At 28.8% G+C, this 21,007-nt stretch overlaps 1 protein-coding gene across 1 annotated transcript in view; it reads right to left on the reverse strand.

Annotated features, from left to right (window-relative positions):
• LOC107455789 (FH1/FH2 domain-containing protein 3) overlaps window positions 1-21,007 on the reverse strand; it is a 137,893-nt gene that overhangs the window by 66,788 nt on the left and 50,098 nt on the right. Inside the window, exons 2-7 of the mRNA XM_043052061.2 lie at window positions 12,399-12,449; window positions 10,509-11,080; window positions 9,192-9,399; window positions 7,269-7,577; window positions 2,010-2,232; window positions 84-252 (exon numbers count right to left, since the gene is read on the reverse strand). Of these exons, the coding sequence (XP_042907995.1) occupies window positions 84-252; window positions 2,010-2,232; window positions 7,269-7,577; window positions 9,192-9,399; window positions 10,509-11,080; window positions 12,399-12,449 (1,532 nt within the window). The remainder of the gene's footprint in view (window positions 1-83; window positions 253-2,009; window positions 2,233-7,268; window positions 7,578-9,191; window positions 9,400-10,508; window positions 11,081-12,398; window positions 12,450-21,007) is intronic.

Genomic DNA, 21,007 nt, shown 5'->3' on the forward strand with positions numbered 1-21,007 from the left:
ATATATATATATGTCGCATAATCCTTATAATGATGATATTATGATATCTGATATGATTAATATGATGATATCAGAGTTTTTACCTATTTGTGTCATCTTCAGAACTAGATGATGTGGATGTAGATGATGATGAAGAAACTTGTTTTAAGTCTGTTCCTTCTTCTCTTAATCTTCTCTGAACTCTTGCATGCGATGGGCTCTTTTTCACGGAGTTCTCCACTTTAGAGCGAGAACCACATTTAGACAAAATACCTGAAAATGGAGAAAGCTTGCTGAGGTGAGTTGCAATAAACGAATATGAATGTAGTTATTATAAAATGATTTAAAATTTCCGAAAAAAGGAAACATGTTAAGGGACATTTTTGTGATGAAATTATTTTTCGGTTTGATAGAAGTGCGTTAAAAAGCTGTTAACAAGTCATCTTCATCCATCGAAATTCGTCCAATTTAAAGACTCGGTTGAATAGCAATATTGAATATGTTACCGCTAAAGTTCGAAACCTGATAATATGTACATTAACAAACTAATCTGCAGATTAATTCCCTCACGGGTTAAACATTAAACCATAGTATTATTAAAAAACAATTCCCACAACAACTCAATGTGAGTCGGGTTGTCATGGAGGTTAAGGCTACACAATTTTTCTGACCTACGACATGATGTCGGTCATATTTAATACTTCCCATTTCAGCTACTTTCTAAACTAAAACTGCTGAATAAAGCAAATCGACGTGAATGAAGCACACAAAAAATTCATAAAACATATTCACATTGTTTTGCCTCATTCGTATGTAACATAAAATTTATTCTATCTTCGTTTGGAAAAAGCTAGGTAACCTTCAAGGTGCCATCTGGGATAGAAATTCAATTTTTCACGATGAGAAATGAGTGCCTTGTATGACGACCTCAGATCTAAAATGAACTGGAGTCTTGTGAGTTAAAAGAGCTAGGATGTGGTATTGCTGTTTTGTTAGTGACATAGAATGTTGCTACATCTAGTTTGATTCCTTTTCAATGTTTTAGATTTTATTTATCGACTTAGAATGTGGTTTGGCATACGAAAGATTGTGAACTAAAATAAAATAAATATTGAATTAATTATTGATTTTCTTCCGTAGGCTTTAATTATTTGCATAAAAGTCGTTTCAGCTTTAACATTCTGTTCTTATGGATCTTATAATATCGATACTTTGAACTATATTTCAGATCAAAATTTAGTGCAACCTGAATAAGATGTTAATCTGAACCAAGTTTCAGTTCAAGGTAAAGTGCTATCGTGACTTCCATAATATAGTTACCTAGAGCTATAATTCAGATCAAAATGTAGTGAAGCCTGAATAAGATTTTAATTTGATTCATGTTTGCGTTCAGGGTAGCGTGCCATCGTGAATCCTAAAGTATTGTTACCTGGAGTTAGAAATCCGATCTAAATTTAGTGAAACTTGAATAAGATGATAACTTGAACCATTCCGTGCTATCGTTACTCCGATAGTACCGTTATCGTGACCTATAATTTAGAGCAGCATTTAGTGCAATCTTAATAAGATGTTAAGAACCCAGTTGAATCACAGTATCGAGGTTTAAGAAGAACGATAATATAATGTAACTTGGCACCACATTAAAGTTGAAGCAAATTTAAGCGATATTATGTTTTAGCACTATGTAACATTTAAAAAACTTGGGAATTTTATTTTTAGAAAGAAGTGATAATAAAGTGGTTAACCTTGACTTTATTATTACTTCTCCTTTTACTACACCGGATGTAATAAATTTTAATTTATGTTTATTAATCATATTCCATGAAATGAGTCATAAAAAATTGTTTTCAATTTATGTTTTCTTATCATCTTCATTGACCTCAAATTGCAATAACTAAATATAAGTATATTTTTCAAAGTTTATTCTTATTAATTTTTCTTTTGTATTATGAAACCAATGGTTAATTTATGTCTTAAATTACAGTTTGTTGATTCCATCTCAAAATAAATGAGAAGAAACATTGACATACCACTTCTGGAGGGAGATTTCTTGAGTACTTTTCTTTTTCGAACCTCTTGATCTGGATCGGGCAGGTGGTTCTCATCCTCTGTCGAACTGGGAGTTGCAGAGGAGGATTGTTGTTCCACACCCCCATGTCGACGTCTGTGACGTCTCATTTCTTCCTGACGACGGCCGTACTCATCCCTTAAACTTTCATCCACATTCATGTTAAGAACAGATTTACGGAAATCCTATAAATAATCATATTTTAAATTAATTTTTTTTTCTCTTTTGTTTTGTTTTTAATCCTTTGACACAAATGGGACATCGGTGTCACTATCATATATACATTTTTTTCTGATGCTCTAATTACAAGCAAAAATGTATTTTGATATTTTTTAATTATAAAAACAGTTTAATAGTTACCAAAAAAAACTGTATGATAATCGGAAATATGTTTGTACTAAAGTATAGAATCTCAAAAAAGTAGTTTGTATTTTTTTTTCATTCATTTTAAAAATTTTTCAATAATTGATTTTGTAAATTAACGAAATTTCAATGATGAATAACTATTTCTCTAAGATCTCAATAAGTGAAAATGAGCGCAAATTTGAAAAATTATGTTTTGGAAGATTTTAACTTTGATGCAGAAAAAGACTCCTCTGTTTCATGCTGTATTTTATAGCCATCAATTATTAAAATGTTAAATATAATATATTTTGCTTATTTTGATCTAAATTAATGCAAGATATTAAAACAAAGCATGAAAAATTATGCTTCATAAAAATTCTGCGTCAAAGGATGAAGGATCCCCTTTAAATGGAAAAGAGGCTTCTTCATACGGAGTTCTTCTTCATACAGTTCACATGAACATAATTTCTTTAAATATTGAGTAATTAGTTAATTTTTGGATTTTTTTTCTTATTCATTTCATTCTTTGAGATATGTTTTATTGAGCTTGGTTTCCAGATTTTGAACTTTAAGGTTTAAGTATTTTTAATACGCAAATATTTAAAACTCCAAAAAAAAAAATCAAAAATATTTACAACCTTGAAAATTAAAGTTTGGAAACTAGGTACAGGAAAATATAAATAAAATAAATACAATAAAATGTGAAGAAATGAATAAAATGAAACAAATATTCAAACTTATTCATTAGTTACTGAATAGAAAAGGAATAGTTCATGTAATAGTCTAACATGGAGGGAAAATAATCTTTTCTTTGTTTTAAAGTAGAGTAGTTCTAGGGAAGAAGGAGCCCTTTTTATAACCATCAGATAATGTAATTTTTATCTTTAAGACAAAGAAAATATTCTTTTCCCTCCATCTTAGACTATTACATGAACTATTTTTTTTTATATTCCGCAACTAATAAATAAGTTTGAATATAGGTTTCATTTTATACATTTCTTCATATTTTCGTGTATTTATTTTGCTTATATTTTATTGCTCTTTTTATTCAGTAAATTATAACTAGCATTTCCGTAATAGCCCGTCGTAGGCTAGGAGGGTCATGGAGGTTAAGATTCCACAATTTCATTCCCAACGGCGTGATTGTGGCAATGTAGTCAGCACTGCGCACAAGCCAACCGCCTTTATTTCTCAGACAAGCTGGTACCCACCGATCTGAAGATGGGTGGGCTTCATGCCTCCACTGGGGATCGAACACCACGTCTTTAAAGTGACAGTTCAGTTCCTTAACCTCTGAGCCAACTACTTTTTAATATTTTTTGTTTCATTATGAAAGTAAAAATAAAACTCTTACTTACTTAAAGTCAAATTTTGTTTCGAATATTTAGATGTTTACTTTTTAATAAATTTTTTCTAAAATGTATTCTATTATTTCACGTGTTGTGCGTCTACCACTACAAAAATACAATTCCAATTCACTAGTATATAAGACATGTTAACTCAATTCTATGGTGGGATGTTAACTCAATTCTATGGTGGGGTACCCTTTTAAAGATGAATGTTGACATTGTCGATACCAACTTTCCCCACATTGGTGACCCGGACGTGATGTGAACAAGCCTACCTTGATAGTAACGCCCACTTCGATTTGAACACGTCTACCTAGATGGATTGTCCACATTTAACAGTTGACTTGCTACTTATGACTGCGACATTATCCACCTCCTCGCACTGTTGCTGCTCAGTCTCGATCTCACACAACGTTGGCCAGCATACACTCGATTGCTAATGGCAACACAGGAGCAACCACGACCGTGAACTTAATCCACGATCAGCACTCTAAAGTACGGTGATCTTAACACAGCTCTCCGGCTTCTCACAAAGCTGCAATGAATCAACAAGTGGTATCCATTCATCGAATTCTATCACATGTATAATTCTGATGGGGGAGTACTGTAGTGTGTCTACCACTACAAAAATACACTTCCAATTCGCTAGTATATAAGACATGTTAACTCGATTTTACAGTGAGGTACTTTTTCATAGATGAAGGTTGACATTGTCGATAATAACTCTCCCCCCCCCNCCTACCCCTCTCCCCACATCTCGGTTAAATGTGTTCCAATTATTTCTCGGCATTTTCTTAAAAATAAGGTACTTTTGGCTTACTTTAAAAAAAGAATTTAACATAAAAATCTTAGAAAATATAGTATAAATTCATACGGAAATGTTTAAAAAATTATATGAAGCTGTTTATTTCACGGTATATAAATAATATTTAACGTAAAAATAATATTATAAAGAAAAATGAAACCAGTTGGAGATTTCTGAATAAATTTGATGCTATTTTTTCAGAAATTCTGTCTTAAATGAAATTATAAAAAGAAAGGAAATTGTAACTAGTTTCATGAAAGCATATAAGATGTTGATACCAGTCTGAAAAATAAATATAATTTTGTATAAGCGTACCGAAAGTTGTAAATAAATGCAGATACATAGTATTATTTTTAAATATTCGAAAAGGTAAATGCTTACATTTTTATATAGTAACTTATGTACTTTTTACAACTATAATATCGAAAATATTTAAATATATTTACACGTGAAAATAACACAATTTCTTACTGTTAAAAAATGACCACTAGAACGTCTTTCTTCCTTTAAATTGCATTGTTTAAGCAATGATATTATTGCCCAGGGATATTTATAATCCAAATGTTTCTAGTTACCATATATAAATGTCAAATGATAATTAAAGTAACTCACTTTCAAAAATTAAGTATTTTTACCGCAAACTCAGTGAAATAAGCATTTTCCCGATATCAAGGGAGTCTAACACACAAAAATCTTTAAAGACATGAGTTCTTTTTATCACTTGAATTCATAATATTTTATTCAAATGGTGAAAGAATTATGCAGTTCAATTTAAGCACAAAACGAAACTCAGTTTATTTTTTCCTCCATATTTAATAGCGATAAAAAATACTGCAACTTTAACGGCTGTCTTCTCCATTTAGATTTTTGACATATTTAAACTTAACATCTCAAATCCAATTAAAGTTAGCTACATGCAATCTGGAATATATTTATTTCAGTTTACTTAAATTTGTTAACAGGAAATTCATAAAACACCGTTTAGATATATATTTTATTAATAATTTTTTAAGAAGTAAAACTATGACATTTTAGTTCAGAAATTTTTTAATTTTTTACACACTCTTAGCAAAACGTTTGGAAATCCAAGTAAAGTTTGAAAAAGATCTTTTATATTGAATAGAACTGAATTATATAGTTTCAGAATTATAAAAGAATTAGAAAAATCAATTTATAAATTTTTTTTTTCAAAAATTATTCATAGAAAATTCGCAAGCCTATTTTTCATATACTTTTTAGTGTAGCAGTATAAAAATTTTTAAAACAATATTTGCACTTTTAGAAACTATTGTGTTGGGGGAACTCGAGTCTCCCGAAGAATGCAATCTTATATGGTTTGCAAACCCTGCTCGCTTAAGTTATATCCACTTAAAATGTGCTCTAGCGTAAACACTTAATAATTTATATCAATTACTAAAATCTTTAAACAAATTTCACTTCAAAAAATTTAAATTTTCAGTGGGTAAAAAATTATTAAAATGAGAATGATTAAGTTTAAATAAATGACATAATAAAGCTTGCAGAAACAAAACAATAATTATGATCTAAAAATAATTGCTTCTAAAGACTCACAACTTTGTTAAAAACACTGTTATAAATTTTAAAACTTTGAGCTGTCCCTGTTAAGCTATAAGTGTTATTATTATTTTTGTTATCAATAAAATTATTATATTTAACCCACTTAAATATAATTAAAACATAATATAGAACATAAATTAAAACATAATATAAGACATAAATTAAAACATAATATAGAATATAAATTAAAACGTAATATAGAATATAAATTAAATCATAATATAGAAGTTGATGCGAATTAATCTTTTTTAACCTTCAATTCTTTTAAACTTATATCTCAGTTTGTTCCAGCTGTAACGCGAGACATTTCATTCTGAAATTTGTAAATATGTACGTTCACGCATTTCATGTTTAAGATGGCAATTTAGACGCATTGCATTTCAATTTTTTATATGTATATACATATATAAGTGAAAAATGTAGAGAAAAAAATGGGAAAAAAATTACCAAAGATTTATAAAAAGAGAAGAGGAAAAATAATTTAAAATAATAATTTGTAAAAAAAATTTTTATTGAAAAATAAAACTTTATTATTAATATAAATAAAAAGCCGAAAACAAAATTATTTTTCTTAATTTTCNAACATAAAAGACATATATATATATATATATATGTATATAACGAAGAAAATTAAGAAAAATAATATAGAATACACACATTGTTGCAAAAAATGTGTCACTAGATTTTTTTTATCATTAAATAATAAGACAAGAGTCTTAGTTATCATGTAATAATCTTTAAATAATAAGATTGTATATAATAATCTTAAATTATACCTTCAATTTATGTAGAAAACATATGATTACTCTTAAATAATAGGATAATGTATAATAATATGCAAGTATTTTCAGTTTATATAGTTATAACATTATAATCGTTTAATAATAAGATAGTTTAGAATAATCTTTGATTTTTTAAGCATAGTGGATTAAAATAATAATGCATAATGGATTAAGAAAAAATGTATTATCTTTTAATTTTTTTTAAAAATAGTAGATTTTTCAAATTTTATATGTATTTCTGCATAGGTTTTTCTTGTTATCCATTAATTTTTTTAAAATAATAAATTTTTCAGAATTTTAAATACATTTCTGTATTTTTTTGTTGCCAGTTTTGTAATTTCTTTTTATTTGCAACATCTTACTTTATTAGGCTCTTCATTTTGCGTTCTGGCATTGGGAGATGCGTCTCTTGAAAACCCACCAGCAGACGCAGGTTCATCCACGGATAACTGTTGTTTAATAACAGGTATTTTGGAAGAGTCTGGAGTCTTAGGAGATGTTTCGTTACTTCCATAACTTCTTGTTGTAGATGTATAAGATCTGGGGCTGGGATAATATTTGTTAAGATAAAGACTAGTAGGACGTGAAGATATGAAACGTTCTCTCTTTGCGGGAATGTCTTCCGGGACCACTTGGCATGATGTCTCGGTAGTATCTCGTGGCTTGTTTAGCTAAAAGCAAAAATAGATACAAAACAACATCAGAAAAATAAACAAAAGAAGGCAACATCCTTTCGCAAACAGCATTAGAAACATCATATTTGTATAGAGTCAATCAAGCGCGTGCAGGGTAGTAGTATTTTTCATAAAGTATCTGAAGTACAAGTATAAAAATACGTACTTAACTAACACCTTGTTATTCTTGAAAATTAGTACTTTCATTAATAACTCATTACTTTTAAAAATTAATTTTTTTCGTTATTATTTTAAATAAAAAAGTAGCGTTACTTTTTTATGAAAGTAATGAAAGAAATTTTTAATAATAAAAGAAATATATTATCAAATTTTTTTTACTTCATCTTTTAGCTATTTTAGGCACCAAGTAAATAGACGGGCAATACGTATCATTCTTCACAGGAAACTTATACTTGAATCTCATTACTTTTCAAAATTAGGATATTTACTTGATCTTTCGTTATTAGCACTGATAATCCTTTGAGAAAATATTGAAAAAAAATCTCGACTTTTGTCATATTCTAAAGCTTTATAGCAATCCATTTCAATAGAAAAAATTTCATACATTTGTCAGCAAATTTTACTTAATTTTTTTCTTCACTCAAGTTCTACCTTTCATATAAGTACTCTTTAAACCAACATTTTACTGCTTCTCTCTCCTTCTCGCTTTTAACGATTGTATTATAATAATTGCATGGTTTTGTTTACATAAAAATTTACATAACACAAGAAGGCGGATTGTATTTTGAATACTTTTTCATTTAGAATAGGATTTCTTGAACTTTTGGATGTTTGTGCCCCATAAGCATAGCTCAAATCCGACAAACGCGTAAGGGAGATAGTCAGTTTCCTTATTTGTACTATTGCAATTTTAGGGCTTCAATTTTTAATTTTAAAACATAGAACCCTGTGAAAATTTTAATTAAATAACAAACTTAAAAGTATAATACAATAATATAAATGCGTCGAAGCGTTTTTGTTTTTTCTTTGTCTGTTTTGTTTTATCTTTATTTTCGGAAACATTGTGCAAAAATGTAGGACTCAAAAGACTTTAAATATGTTTCATTAAGGCAATCAAAATCAACTTTGTAAGTAAATAATGAATTATTGATTAAATCTAAAGATGATAGCAAATTTCAAAAATATATTTAAAAAACTGTGTAAAAAAGCATGGGTTGTCTGAATCACTTTAACTCTTCTACGGAACCCTAGGATCTCCCGGAACATTATTTGGAAGCCGCTGAACTTGGGAATACATTCCATTGTCCGACAGGAGCAACATAGTATCAAATCGTACAGCAGAAATATCGGCAAAACAATGCAATATTCGGCAATATTTTGAAATCGTGACTTCTTCTGGAATGCACTCGTAATTTCACGTGTACATTTTAATCGTTACTTTTCAATATTTATATTTTTACTCAAAAGTCATTATATTAATTTTAGATAATCATATTAAGTGCTAAATCAAAAATAGACATTTGTCTTTTGACTCTGTTTTTTTTAAACTATTATAATATTTTGCTTTTTCAAAAGGAATAAATTCTTCGCAAAACTTCAGTTTGAAGTGTTTAGGAATTTCAGGAGTACACATTTTAAAAGGAAACTTACATTGATTTTCACTTTTTCCTTTTTTGTAACAGCGATCTTGTTGGAGGAAGTTGTTGTTCCGTTGGAATTGTCTTTGTTCGGAGAAGTAGGTCTAGTAACCATCAGTATTTCATCACATTCTAAATCGGAATCTTCTTCATCTGATTCAGTTTCTTCTTCCGATTCTGATTCATCAGTGGTGAAATCAGCTGGAGCTTTACAATTAACTCTAGGAAAATAATTTAAAAAAAATATTGATAGAAAAATTGTGCTTCTTAAGAGCAATACCTGGTTCGAAACACATTAATTCTCTTTTAATTATTAAAGTTATCACAGTTGTTACTTATGATAATATATCGGATAAAAATACAATATTGAATAAATAAGGGTAATTTTTTTTAAATTTAAATTACTTAAAGAAACATTTATTTTATTATTAACAGCCTGCCATTAACATATTTTGTAATCTTTTACTGTAGTCCTTTTCTCAATAATTGCATTCAATATATCTTTTCCTTTTATCTCCTTGAATTTTGATATAAATACTTGTAATGATAAAGTTTTTTTATGTCATTTCTCCATTTTATTAAACGTTTTTTTTTTAATTTATTTTCCGTTTTCATTGCATTTGGCTTGATTTTTGATAAATGGCCAAATAAAGGGTGTGCTCTTTTATGGATGGTGATTCGAATTCTTTACAAAGAGGCCAAAAAAGCCTTTATCATTAACTCCTTTTTTAAATAAAAAGGAAAATCAAAATTTAAAAAATTTATAGTATTGATTTAGTACACTGTAAAAATTCCGGATGAAATTATGGAACGAGGCACCGGCATTCAGCTTTACCGTGAAATAAATTTTTACCGGAACATCTTTCTGTACAAAAAATCTGATAAACCATAATTTTTGCAGTGATAATTACCAGAATCACTAAATTAAATAAATATTACTGTAAAACCTACTGTTGAATATGTTATGGTAAAATGAATTTTACGAATGTTGCACCCAAATTGCCGATTTATACAATTAATCCTTAATTTTTACAGTATTGTCGTCAGGAAGACTTTGTCTATAATGGACGTCTCTTGTAAAAAGGCCTTTATAATTAGGTTAATAAAATATGATTTAAACTTTTCTACTTACAAACTTAAACTTTTCTCTAAACAACTATAGTATACATTTATAAATACTGTTATAACTCACAACCTGAATTTTGAGCTACTTATCTTGAAAAGAAATTTTCCTCCAAAAACTATATGGAATCAGAATATGCCACTAAAATTACTGACAAATGTTTAGTAAAGTTAAACAAAAATCTTGCATTAAAAAAACATTATTTACTTTGATTTTGATTCAGAATTACTCAAACCATTTAGATTACTGGTTGCATCCTCTTTACTTTGAGATCTGGAATATCCTCCGTAATTCGAGAAATTATTATTTAAAGTACCATAACTGTCTCTTCTATACAAACTGTCTTTTCCTGTAACACTATTTTGCCTGGATAAATTAACTCCAGTCATACTGTTTTGCCTGGATAAATTATCATTGCCAGTCAGGCTATTTTGTCGTGACAGTCTGTCCGAACCTGTTATACTGTTCTGTCTGCTAACATTTCTGTTGCTGCCGTAACCATAGATTGGTTTGCTATAGGATGAATACGTAGAGCTGGGCTTTGTGTTGTAGTCCGAAGTGTAGCCGACTCTGTTGCGGTCTGATGTATAACCTGATTTACCATAGTCTGAAGTATAACCAGATTTACCATAGTCTGAAGTATATCCACCAGTAGTATCTCTACCAACGGATTTTTCTCGGGTAGGCGTGATATAGGATGATGAACCATATTTTGAAGAACTTGGTGTGTATGAAGGCTTTGAGTAAGTTCTGCTGGAGTTTGTTCCGTAGTTTGGAGTCTGCAAAAATATTTAAAAATAACTTCATTAAATTATTTCTGCACAAAGCATAAAATTAAAAGCAACTTGCAACGTTTTTAAAATAAATATCAATAAATTAGTTCAACGGACAAAATTTATCCAATACAGTTGAACTTGGGTATGGCAAGCCCTGATTTAATTTAACCAGGAAATTTTTAATAAATGGTTTGTTTAATGTTATAAAGTCTACAGTAATTAATAACTTTCTTCATTTTCACATTTCATAATCATCTGAAAAATTCTTTTGTAAAAGTTGCCAGGCAAAATGTTTTTCAGTTTGTGAAAATATTATTTCCCACGAAAGTGTTTAAAAAATTCCCTTTATTTCAAAAATTGAACGTACTCATGAGCGGCATAGGCTAGTGGGGGGGGATAGTTTTTAAGTCTGATAGTTTTTAAGCCCATTGAAATGTCACTCCCATTTAAGCTAATTAGAGGAAATATAATCCATTGCCTTTAAGCCATTTGAAATGAACCCAGATAAGAAAAGGCTTATTTCAGCGAGAAAAAGCTTTATAAATTGAATTCAAACAAAAAGAATAAGTCAAAATTAAAACTAGCTCTTATTTTCTATTCAAAGTATCAGTAGAGGACCAGGCATACTGCAAGAGATCCAGACTTATTGAATAATTCTACGCATATTTTCAAATGGGTCTGGCCGCATGTGAACTGATTATAATAAACCGAAAAGATACTAGGCTGAAAGTGGAGACTTTTCCATTGCATTCCGACATTTATGAAAGAGTTTTTTTTTCTTCTTAATTAGCCAACAACGTATATAAGCAATGGGGCGATACAATGCGAAGCCTTTCATCTGTTTCGCCATGAATCCTGGGGTTACTGCCCGACAACAGGCACATTAGAAATTACAATGTTTTAATGATAGATTTTTACTCGATAGATTTATTCTTTATTGCTTCCGTTGCTTTTGTGTCTGTTTTCCTCAATAAATGTTTGCAAATCACGATCCGCACTCTTCATTTTATTAAAACACAACTCGGATAATGGGTAAACATTTCTTTTCCCACCTGATTGACTCTCGTCCTTCCGGTATCGGCAGATTTGTACATTTTTGTGTCTGATTTCGTACTTTAAAATAGCGTTTGTACTAATTCATTATCATATTTGAGGTTCCCCCTCTGAGTCTAAGAATATCTGATGATTAGATCAAAAGTTATTATTTTTTGGCGCACTGTTCATTCATCTTAAATATCACTTATATTACAAACATTCTGAAATAAATGAATAAAAATAAATAAAATAATGAATAAAAATACTGAAATAAATGAGTGCTTACCGTGCCGTAACTACTTCTGGTGGAAGGACTGTAATAACTTCCACTCGGTCTCTGAAAAAATTAGCCTGGTTACATTAAAATTTCAATAAATGTTCATTCAAAGAGAATCTATTGCTTATTCATCTTTCATGAACGATAGGAAACTTTTTTAGGGTATATTAAAATATTTTATTTTCACTACATTATGGAAAAAAACAAATTGAACATTAAAAAATATATTTTTATTCATTTATTTTATAAAACATCTGGGTAATAATATGTGAAAACAATTATCCAAAATTCGTACCTTTGGACAGCTAACGTGACCGATGCAGAGTTGTATTACTTACAATAAACACGAATCATTTTATTTCTGCATTTTCAAGAAAAGCGAGATCTCATAAATTTTTAGTACGATTTCTATTTGATGAGATAATATACAGATATTTCATGAGATCACTTTAACTCTTCTACGGAACCNAGCTAACGTGACCGATGCAGAGTTGTATTACTTACAATAAACACGAATCATTTTATTTCTGCATTTTCAAGAAAAGCGAGATCTCATAAATGTTTAGTACGATTTCTATTTTGTTTCTATGAGATAATACGATATGTTTTATGAGATATATTTGTTTCATGAGATAATATACAGGGTTTTTCGCAATCACAATTTTTATTGTATATTTTTAGAATTCCCAGCAAAATGAATTTAAAACCAATCGGGATCGAAAATTAATACTCGAGTGACGAGAAAAAAAAAAGGTTATCGAAATCTCTCAAATCATTACTAAGTAAAGTGGAATGAGAAACATAAAAACCAGTTTGATTGCACAATAAACTTGAATGTGTTTCTGGTAATCACTTCTCAAATACTTATATTTAGAAATTCGATATATATTTAAAAATATATCAAGTTAGTTTTAGAAGCCTACAGTCATCTAATTATAGTTGACATTAGTATATCAATTTAAATGCCTCTTTAGGCAGCCAGCATGAAATCGGAGATCCACACAAGCAAGAAGTTCTGCCTACTGGTTTTAAAAATCGTAGAAAAAAGTTATTTTTATCCTTACTTCAAATGTGCCGGTTCTTGGTACCTTCGTTTTCTTCCAAACAAACTCTCATATTTTTACTCCCATTTAATTTGTTTGTTTTTAAAATTAACTAAACGTTTATTTATTTGGATCATTTTTAACAATTCTTCGCTGCATTCTTTTAATTTTTGATTTTATCAAAGGCTCAATCGCAGCTTTTCTTTGCTCTTATCACGCTTCATTACTAGAAAAGCAGACTGTACAAAAAATGTAACATTTGAAAATTTTGCAAAACTTGATATAGTTGCGTAAAAGATTACTGGTATTGAGTGAATTATTGCTAAAATACAGTACCATTAAAACACTTTTTATTATTAGAAAATTATTATAATTTGAAATCGTAACAACTATAATAATTTGAAAAACTGGTGTGATTTTAATTTGTGAAAAATATAGAAATTCGAATGACTGATTAAATTAAATTTATTGCAAGTATAGTAATTCAAATTTTCAATATAAAATGAAAATTCACGACAAATATGGTGTATAAAACTCTATAGTATGATTTGACTAACTCTCATTATTTGTATTTTTGGCAAATATAGTAATACAAAAAATTGAAATTCGCAAAAAGATGTTAATTTCGCAGAGAGTATTGGCTATACTGGAGCCAAAAATAGTGAAATTTAAGCAGTTTCATATAAATAAAAACACAATATTGTGTACTATCTTAGATTAAGTACTATTCTATAAAAACATAATTCAGTACATAATTAATCATCCTTCATAAACAAATTGTTTAGTTACAAAATGTATGTAGTTAAAAGCTGAAAATTTAGAAGAAAAAGTAGTCAAAGCCTGAAATTTCCTTATATTAATTTACAAATAAACAAAAGTCAAACAATTTCTGCAAAGCATGGCAAGTTAAGTCTCAAAATATTAAATTGCTTCAAAATTAATTCCTGTGACTCTTGTCTTAATATTTAGTACAATAAAAGTTGATAAGAAAGATAAGGAAATTCGATTCAAGTAAGCTTCTACACGCCGTAATAATGCGATTGTTTATGTGAAGTAATAATTGGAATTAGCCTTGTTGATTAGAATTTTAAATTACAATAAGAATTTATAAGGATAAAGAATTTGATTCAAATAAGCATCTGCATGCCGTTACAATGCGATTGTCTATGTAAAGTAATTGGAATTACCCTTGTAAATTGAAATTTTAAATTACAATAAAAATTTGTAAAAAAAGTTCGAAGTTCGATTCAAATAAGCTTTTGGACAGTTTTAAGGCTTATAAATGTCTTATTACTGGAGTCTTAGTGCATTTTGTTTTGTAACCGAAATCTAAAGAACTAAAATAAATAAATATTCTTCAATTAACAAAAAAATACTGAAAATTTAACATAGATTGTATTTAGAAATAAATAAGCGTAACTAAAAATTAATTTATTTGAATTAATTATATTTTTCAAGGCAGAAGTAATTCATCGCATTTATGAGTTGCAAGATATATATTCCTAAGTGGAAAAAAAAATCACATTTTCCGCCATTATTTAAGTATAAATTGTGGTTCGTACTTTCTGACAAGAGAAAAAAAATAATATTTTAGAGTTAAAAGTGTCTTATTTTAATTTAAAGGAATAATTTTACATTTTTATCTGCAAAACTATCTTCTGGATTCGAAAATGAGTAACTAAAACTTAATATAAGTTACTAAAATTCTTCATCAATGAGATAGATTCAATGATTCATTGTGGCAATGTTCCCAAAACACCTGCATTCGTATTTACAAAGAGATGCGTAATTGCTTTATATATAGCTCATTTCGAATGTGTTAACACAAAGGTATCTTTATTCTTATTAAATTAGCGTTTTCACCTTGCAAACATTCATGAAATATTAAGACATATTAATAGAAAAATAACTTAAACGGGACCGTTATTTATGGAGAGCAATTTAAATATTATCTACAATATTATTATTCGTAAAAATCACTTATTTCGTTAAATTTCAATAAGTTTACTTCATCTGATTCTCTGTAATAAAAAGAGCTTGTGAACTCGTACAATTATTCGCAAAAATCACTTATTTGACTAGATTTCAACTAATTCTCCGTAGTGAAAGGGGTTCGTGAACTAAATATCCAAACAAGAGAGATCAGCATGAGAGATCTAATCAAGAAACTAGACGGAATGGATAAGTGTTGAATTGGGCCATACTGCATAGAAAGGAATTTTTTTTGTTAATTGTGAGAAAGACTAAGTGAAAACCATAAAAACCAGTTTCATTGTCTGATAAAGCTTGAAGGTAATTGTAATAATCTCATTTCAACTATTTTTGGTAATTAAACAAGTATTGATGCTTTAAGTCCCATTTTTCTTACTTCATGTATTCGATAGTTTTTTTCTTCTTTTCTTTTTTTGGTTTCATTTTCTGCGAACCTATGATTGACTCCTACAAAAAATATTTATCTTTGACCCATAATGAGTATACTTGAAAGATTGCAAAGACTGGGATTGAGAAAATATATATAAGGGGGTAGTTATTGTGGATCACTCTATATACACAAATTAAGTATAGTGTATATAGTGAGAAAAATAAAAAGGTGAACACCCTGAATAAATTTTTATCTAATGATTGAATTTTACGTACTATAAGTCAATCTAAGTAAAAGAAACCTAAAATATGCTAATTATTTAGTGTAGACGATACTTTAAGCCACAAAGCAAACAAAATAACGCGCTTTCTCTGAACAAACAACCTCTCCGAAATATGGAAAATATAATCTTAATAGTTTAAACAGGAGGGTGGTCGAAAGTTTGGTCCCCTCAATGCTAATTTCTCAATATGCGTATCTCACCATATCTTCGGAACTAATGAAACGGATCAAAACGTCTCTAAACACAATTATAAAATTTCTTTATTCAAAGATAATTCCATGTAAGCAATTACACTTCATCTTACTTATTATTTTTCATAACGGCGAAATATTTTGAATTGTATTGTTAACAAAAATTTGTACCAATTAAATGAATGTAGTTTCGAATGACAAAATCCAAAGTTTAAAAAGAATCGATTGAATAGTTTTTAATTATTAAAAATTTAAAAATATGACAAATACGCAAAAAGTGTAATTGCAAAAAGTGTATGCAAAAAGTCTCCCATCTGAACTAATGGGAGAATATTNATTTTGAATTGTATTGTTAACAAAAATTTGTACCAATTAAATGAATGTAGTTTCGAATGACAAAATCCAAAGTTGAAAAAGAATCGATTGAATAGTTTTTAATTATTAAAAATTTAAAAATATGACAAATACGCAAAAAGTGTAATTAACGTTCTGGGGTTCAACTTTTGGCTGTTGTTCCATCTGAACTAATGGGAGAATATTTCCTATAAATAAATGTGTAGTCTACTGGTTTCTCTTAAAAATTGACAACAGCAGAAGCATTGAAAATTAAATAGAATGTTTAGTTCTATCATATCATCTGTTTCAAAAAGCCAAATCTGATATTCGTTTGAAAGATCAAGCAATTTAGAACAATGGATGAGTTTCGTTAAGAAGTGAAAGGTATGCGCAAACGAGAATTAGCGGTACCATGACCTGATTACTTTCATTGTGTCTGTCTACCCGTACAGTATGCCTCTATGCCAATAAGGCCAATAATTTCAGGTCAAGTTTCCTGGTTTATTCCTGGATACAGTTTTCTTTGCCGTTAATTATTCTTAAGATAAATGTTCTAAGCACATGTGTGTTGAAAAATATTCTAAGCACTTATATATTGTTAATTTATTTATTTTTTATACAGTTATATTAAAAATTGTTTGCCGCAATTTTTCTTCCCAGCCCTAAATTTTTTTGTAAAGCACATTCTTACTCTGTGCTTTCAATCGGTAAAGTTATGATAAAGCAATGATTCTGCTAGAAAAAGAAGTAAGGGTGTAACTAATGAGAAAGACTTTTTTTTTCTATTGCGAAATCTGAGTGAAGGCTCACTTCTAATTATTCAATGTATTTTAGTCGGGAAACTCCTTCTTAAAAAAATAAAGCAAATTAAGCATATATATGTATATATATATATATATATACATACATACATAATTCTCAATACTAAGTAAATTCTGATAGTTATGAACTATACATATTTTTGTGTTCGTAGTTTATAAATAATTTAATATATTGTCAGTAAAAGAGTTCTACTGAATCAAGAAAATTATGTAGGAAACTGTTGTTCAGGTAAGAAGTTATCAGGGATCTACCAGGGTTGACGGATCAAGTTCATCCCATCCCAGAATTGTTTTATTTGGTCTGCGCCCAAAGTGAAATTACTCCAATGAAATAATCACACTATCCTTGACTCAGTCCAATTTTTATTTATTCTTGAAAAAATCTTCAGATTTGGAGATTTCCAGAATGCCAGTATTTCTCAATCAGGAGATTGGTGGCAATTAAATTAACTTGCAGATTCTCTAAATAATCGATCCCTTATTGCATACATCTTTGTTTTATTTTAAAATCTACTGAGATCGCGGAGTGCGCCAACGGAGTGGAGACGCCAGCATGATCCCACCTGCTCTCTCCAAGTGCTGCATGTCTGGGATCCAAATCAATTTAAACTTACTGAAATCAACAATAAATAAAAAAGAATTAGTTACATATTAGAATTGTATTAATCCTCGTAAAGAGAACATAAATCCCAGACATCCCGCATAGAAAAATCCCAACAAAGAAAGAAACGAGAAAAAAAATTACAAAGGACTCACCTTCTTTTTAAGAAATCAAATCATGGAGTGAACACGCGAGCGGATCTGAGGACAGGTTCGGTTACAGTTAGCGCAAAGGAAATCATCAAAAATAAAAAGGTGATGTGAGCAACAATGTGATGTGAGCAACATCACAAATGTATTAAAATGTAACTCTCTTTAGTAATATTTTTAAGCAATAACTAAAAACAAACTAGATCAATATTAATTTTAAGCTTATATAACGGCTACGAAAAGTTAGAATGTTAGAAAAGTTTGTTTTTCTATTTGCCTAAAAAGGCCAAGACTTTTTAGTAAATAAGCCATAGCAACTTATATAGTAATGGACTTTTTTATCCGCACTCAACAGGTTACAAATATTATAGCAGGCAACAAAAAAAAACTGAATCACCTAAAGCATTAATATTATGTAATGTTAACGTCGTATTGCAAGTAAAAAAAAATNAAATATCGTCTGCACTAATTAATTAGCACCCCTTCGAGACATTAAGGTCCTATTTGAGGTCACTCCCCCTTAACGTTAAGAATAAGCTCAAAAATACGAAGATCCGATCATTAGACCAAAAGTGCTTTAGGATGGTCATTTGTTTCTTATTTTGCCCACAGTACACATTAATTCGCTGCTTGCTCTATATATTTATAATTTTGGGCTTTATTCTGCATTTTTTTGAAGTTTTATTTCTTTATTTGTTTTATTTCACATTTTTTGCTTCTATTTTTTGGTACTCTTCACACTATTGCATTGATAAATTTTGCTATATTAATAGAATATTAGAAAGCACGCTTTCTTGCGGATATAACCCTGTGGGAGTATATATATATATATATATATAAACACAAATTAACATGAAAAACATGAATAAAATAAAAATAAAAAACTAAATGGTAGAGAAACAAGAATGGTAAAGGCAAATAGTCGTTGTCAAGACACATCTAATTGCCATAAATAATGCGATATTTCTGAATAAAGAATAATTATCCTAAGATAAAAATTATTCTTTATATGTGTCGATATCGCAAAAACCTAATGTAGTAAAAAATCATGAAATAAAAGAAAAATGTAAAAGGAAATCAAACTTAGTAAGTTCAAAATGAAGATAAAACAAAGGAAAATTATAGACATATGAAAAAGGGGGGGGGAAATAATAATGAGAAAAAAAATAACAAACAACTGATTAAAAAAAAAATATTTAAAAAAAGATCTTTTCTTTTTAATCAGCTGTTTGTTTGTTTTTTTTTTTCATTATTATTTCCCACCCACCCTTTCTCATATGCCAATAATTTTCCTTTGTTTTAGCTTCATTTTGAACTTAACTAATGAGTTCCGTTTACTTGCAGCTTATGCGCAATAAATGAAACTTATTGTTTTTCTTAACTTTCTTCGTGTTTTCTTGTATTTATTTATTTTGTTGTATGAGAAGTTTAAGTTCCATAAACAAGAGCTTTCCTCATTAACCAAATGATATATAAAAAATATTAAATATTTAGTAGAGAAGTAAGGAAACAAACAAGAATAAAGTAGTTCAAACAATAGGGATAAATAACAGTAGGTACCAGTTTGAAAAATGCAATAAAAAGGGGAGAGCTTGGCGGGGATACCAGGGTGCTGAAAATTAAAATAGAATAGATTTCCAAATATGGGAAGCAGTGGGAAAAATCATTAACTAAATCATTAGAATTTTTTAAAGTATGAAATGATTCTCGAAAAATCAAGATCGGTAAATGAATAGCAATATTGAATGATTTTAGCAGAAGAAAACTTCTACCTATGATTGGAATTCCAACTAGGAGCACAAATTATACTTTTGAATAGCTCTCTGTCCACCTAGAATTTTACTGCTATTAACGTACGTAGAGTTATGCAATTTAAAATCCTCATCATATATTTTATTTTTTATTCGGCATTAGTATTAATTTTTGAATACGAAGATTAAAACGAATTTTTTTCTTCAAATTAATGAGCGAATAATATTACATTTTAATTCATAAAAAATGTAGTATTATTTAGAAAAAAAGTATTATGCATGAAAATGTATTGTGCATATGGGGGTTAGTTCCATCGCCATGAATGCTTGTTTGTCCCAATACTTGATCCAGGACTTCCCTTGTCTTCTTGATTGGGTTTAAGATTACAAGGCTACTGAGTTGAACATCGTAAACCCAAAATAGTTAGCCTGTTCTAAGAAAATAATATGCATTGTTCCCACTTTTTTCTTATTTTTCGTATTATTAAATAACACGCGCTAAACAATTTCTATTGTTTGACAGGCCTGTTGAGGAATCATCAACTATAGAGATTTCGGAAACTGATATAAAATATGTAAAATTTCATATGCAGTCATTGATACTCGTAAACTCAAAATTGGGTAGGCTGTTTAACGCCGGTTATAAAATAAAATAAAAACAGTGTTCACAATTTTATTCTATTAAGTATAAACATTTCTAAAATAAGAATGACATATTTTCTTATATTATATGAAATTATAAAACAAAACTTAAAAATGTTTTATTTATTTCCCGAAAGCAAATCAAAGTGAAAAAGAAAATGAAGATATTCCAAATTTTATGCAGTTAATTGTTAAAATATTTTGAGATAGATCGTTTTAAAATTAGAAAACAAAAAGCATGACAGAATGATGACAAAGAAAAAAAAATTCGCATCTCCTTAAGTTCCAGGTGAAATAAAAACTTATCTCATGTTTAAATTTAGAACACAAAGCATAATTTTTGCTCCATTAAGAGAATTATTTGTCTTACTAAAAAATATGAGTTAAATCTCAAAAACTTTAAACATTTTTCGTCATTGACTCAACGAAAATATGCGGA

The sequence above is a fragment of the Parasteatoda tepidariorum genome, chromosome 1 (assembly GCF_043381705.1).
Source record: "Parasteatoda tepidariorum isolate YZ-2023 chromosome 1, CAS_Ptep_4.0, whole genome shotgun sequence".
Classification (NCBI taxonomy): Eukaryota; Metazoa; Arthropoda; class Arachnida; order Araneae; family Theridiidae; genus Parasteatoda; species Parasteatoda tepidariorum.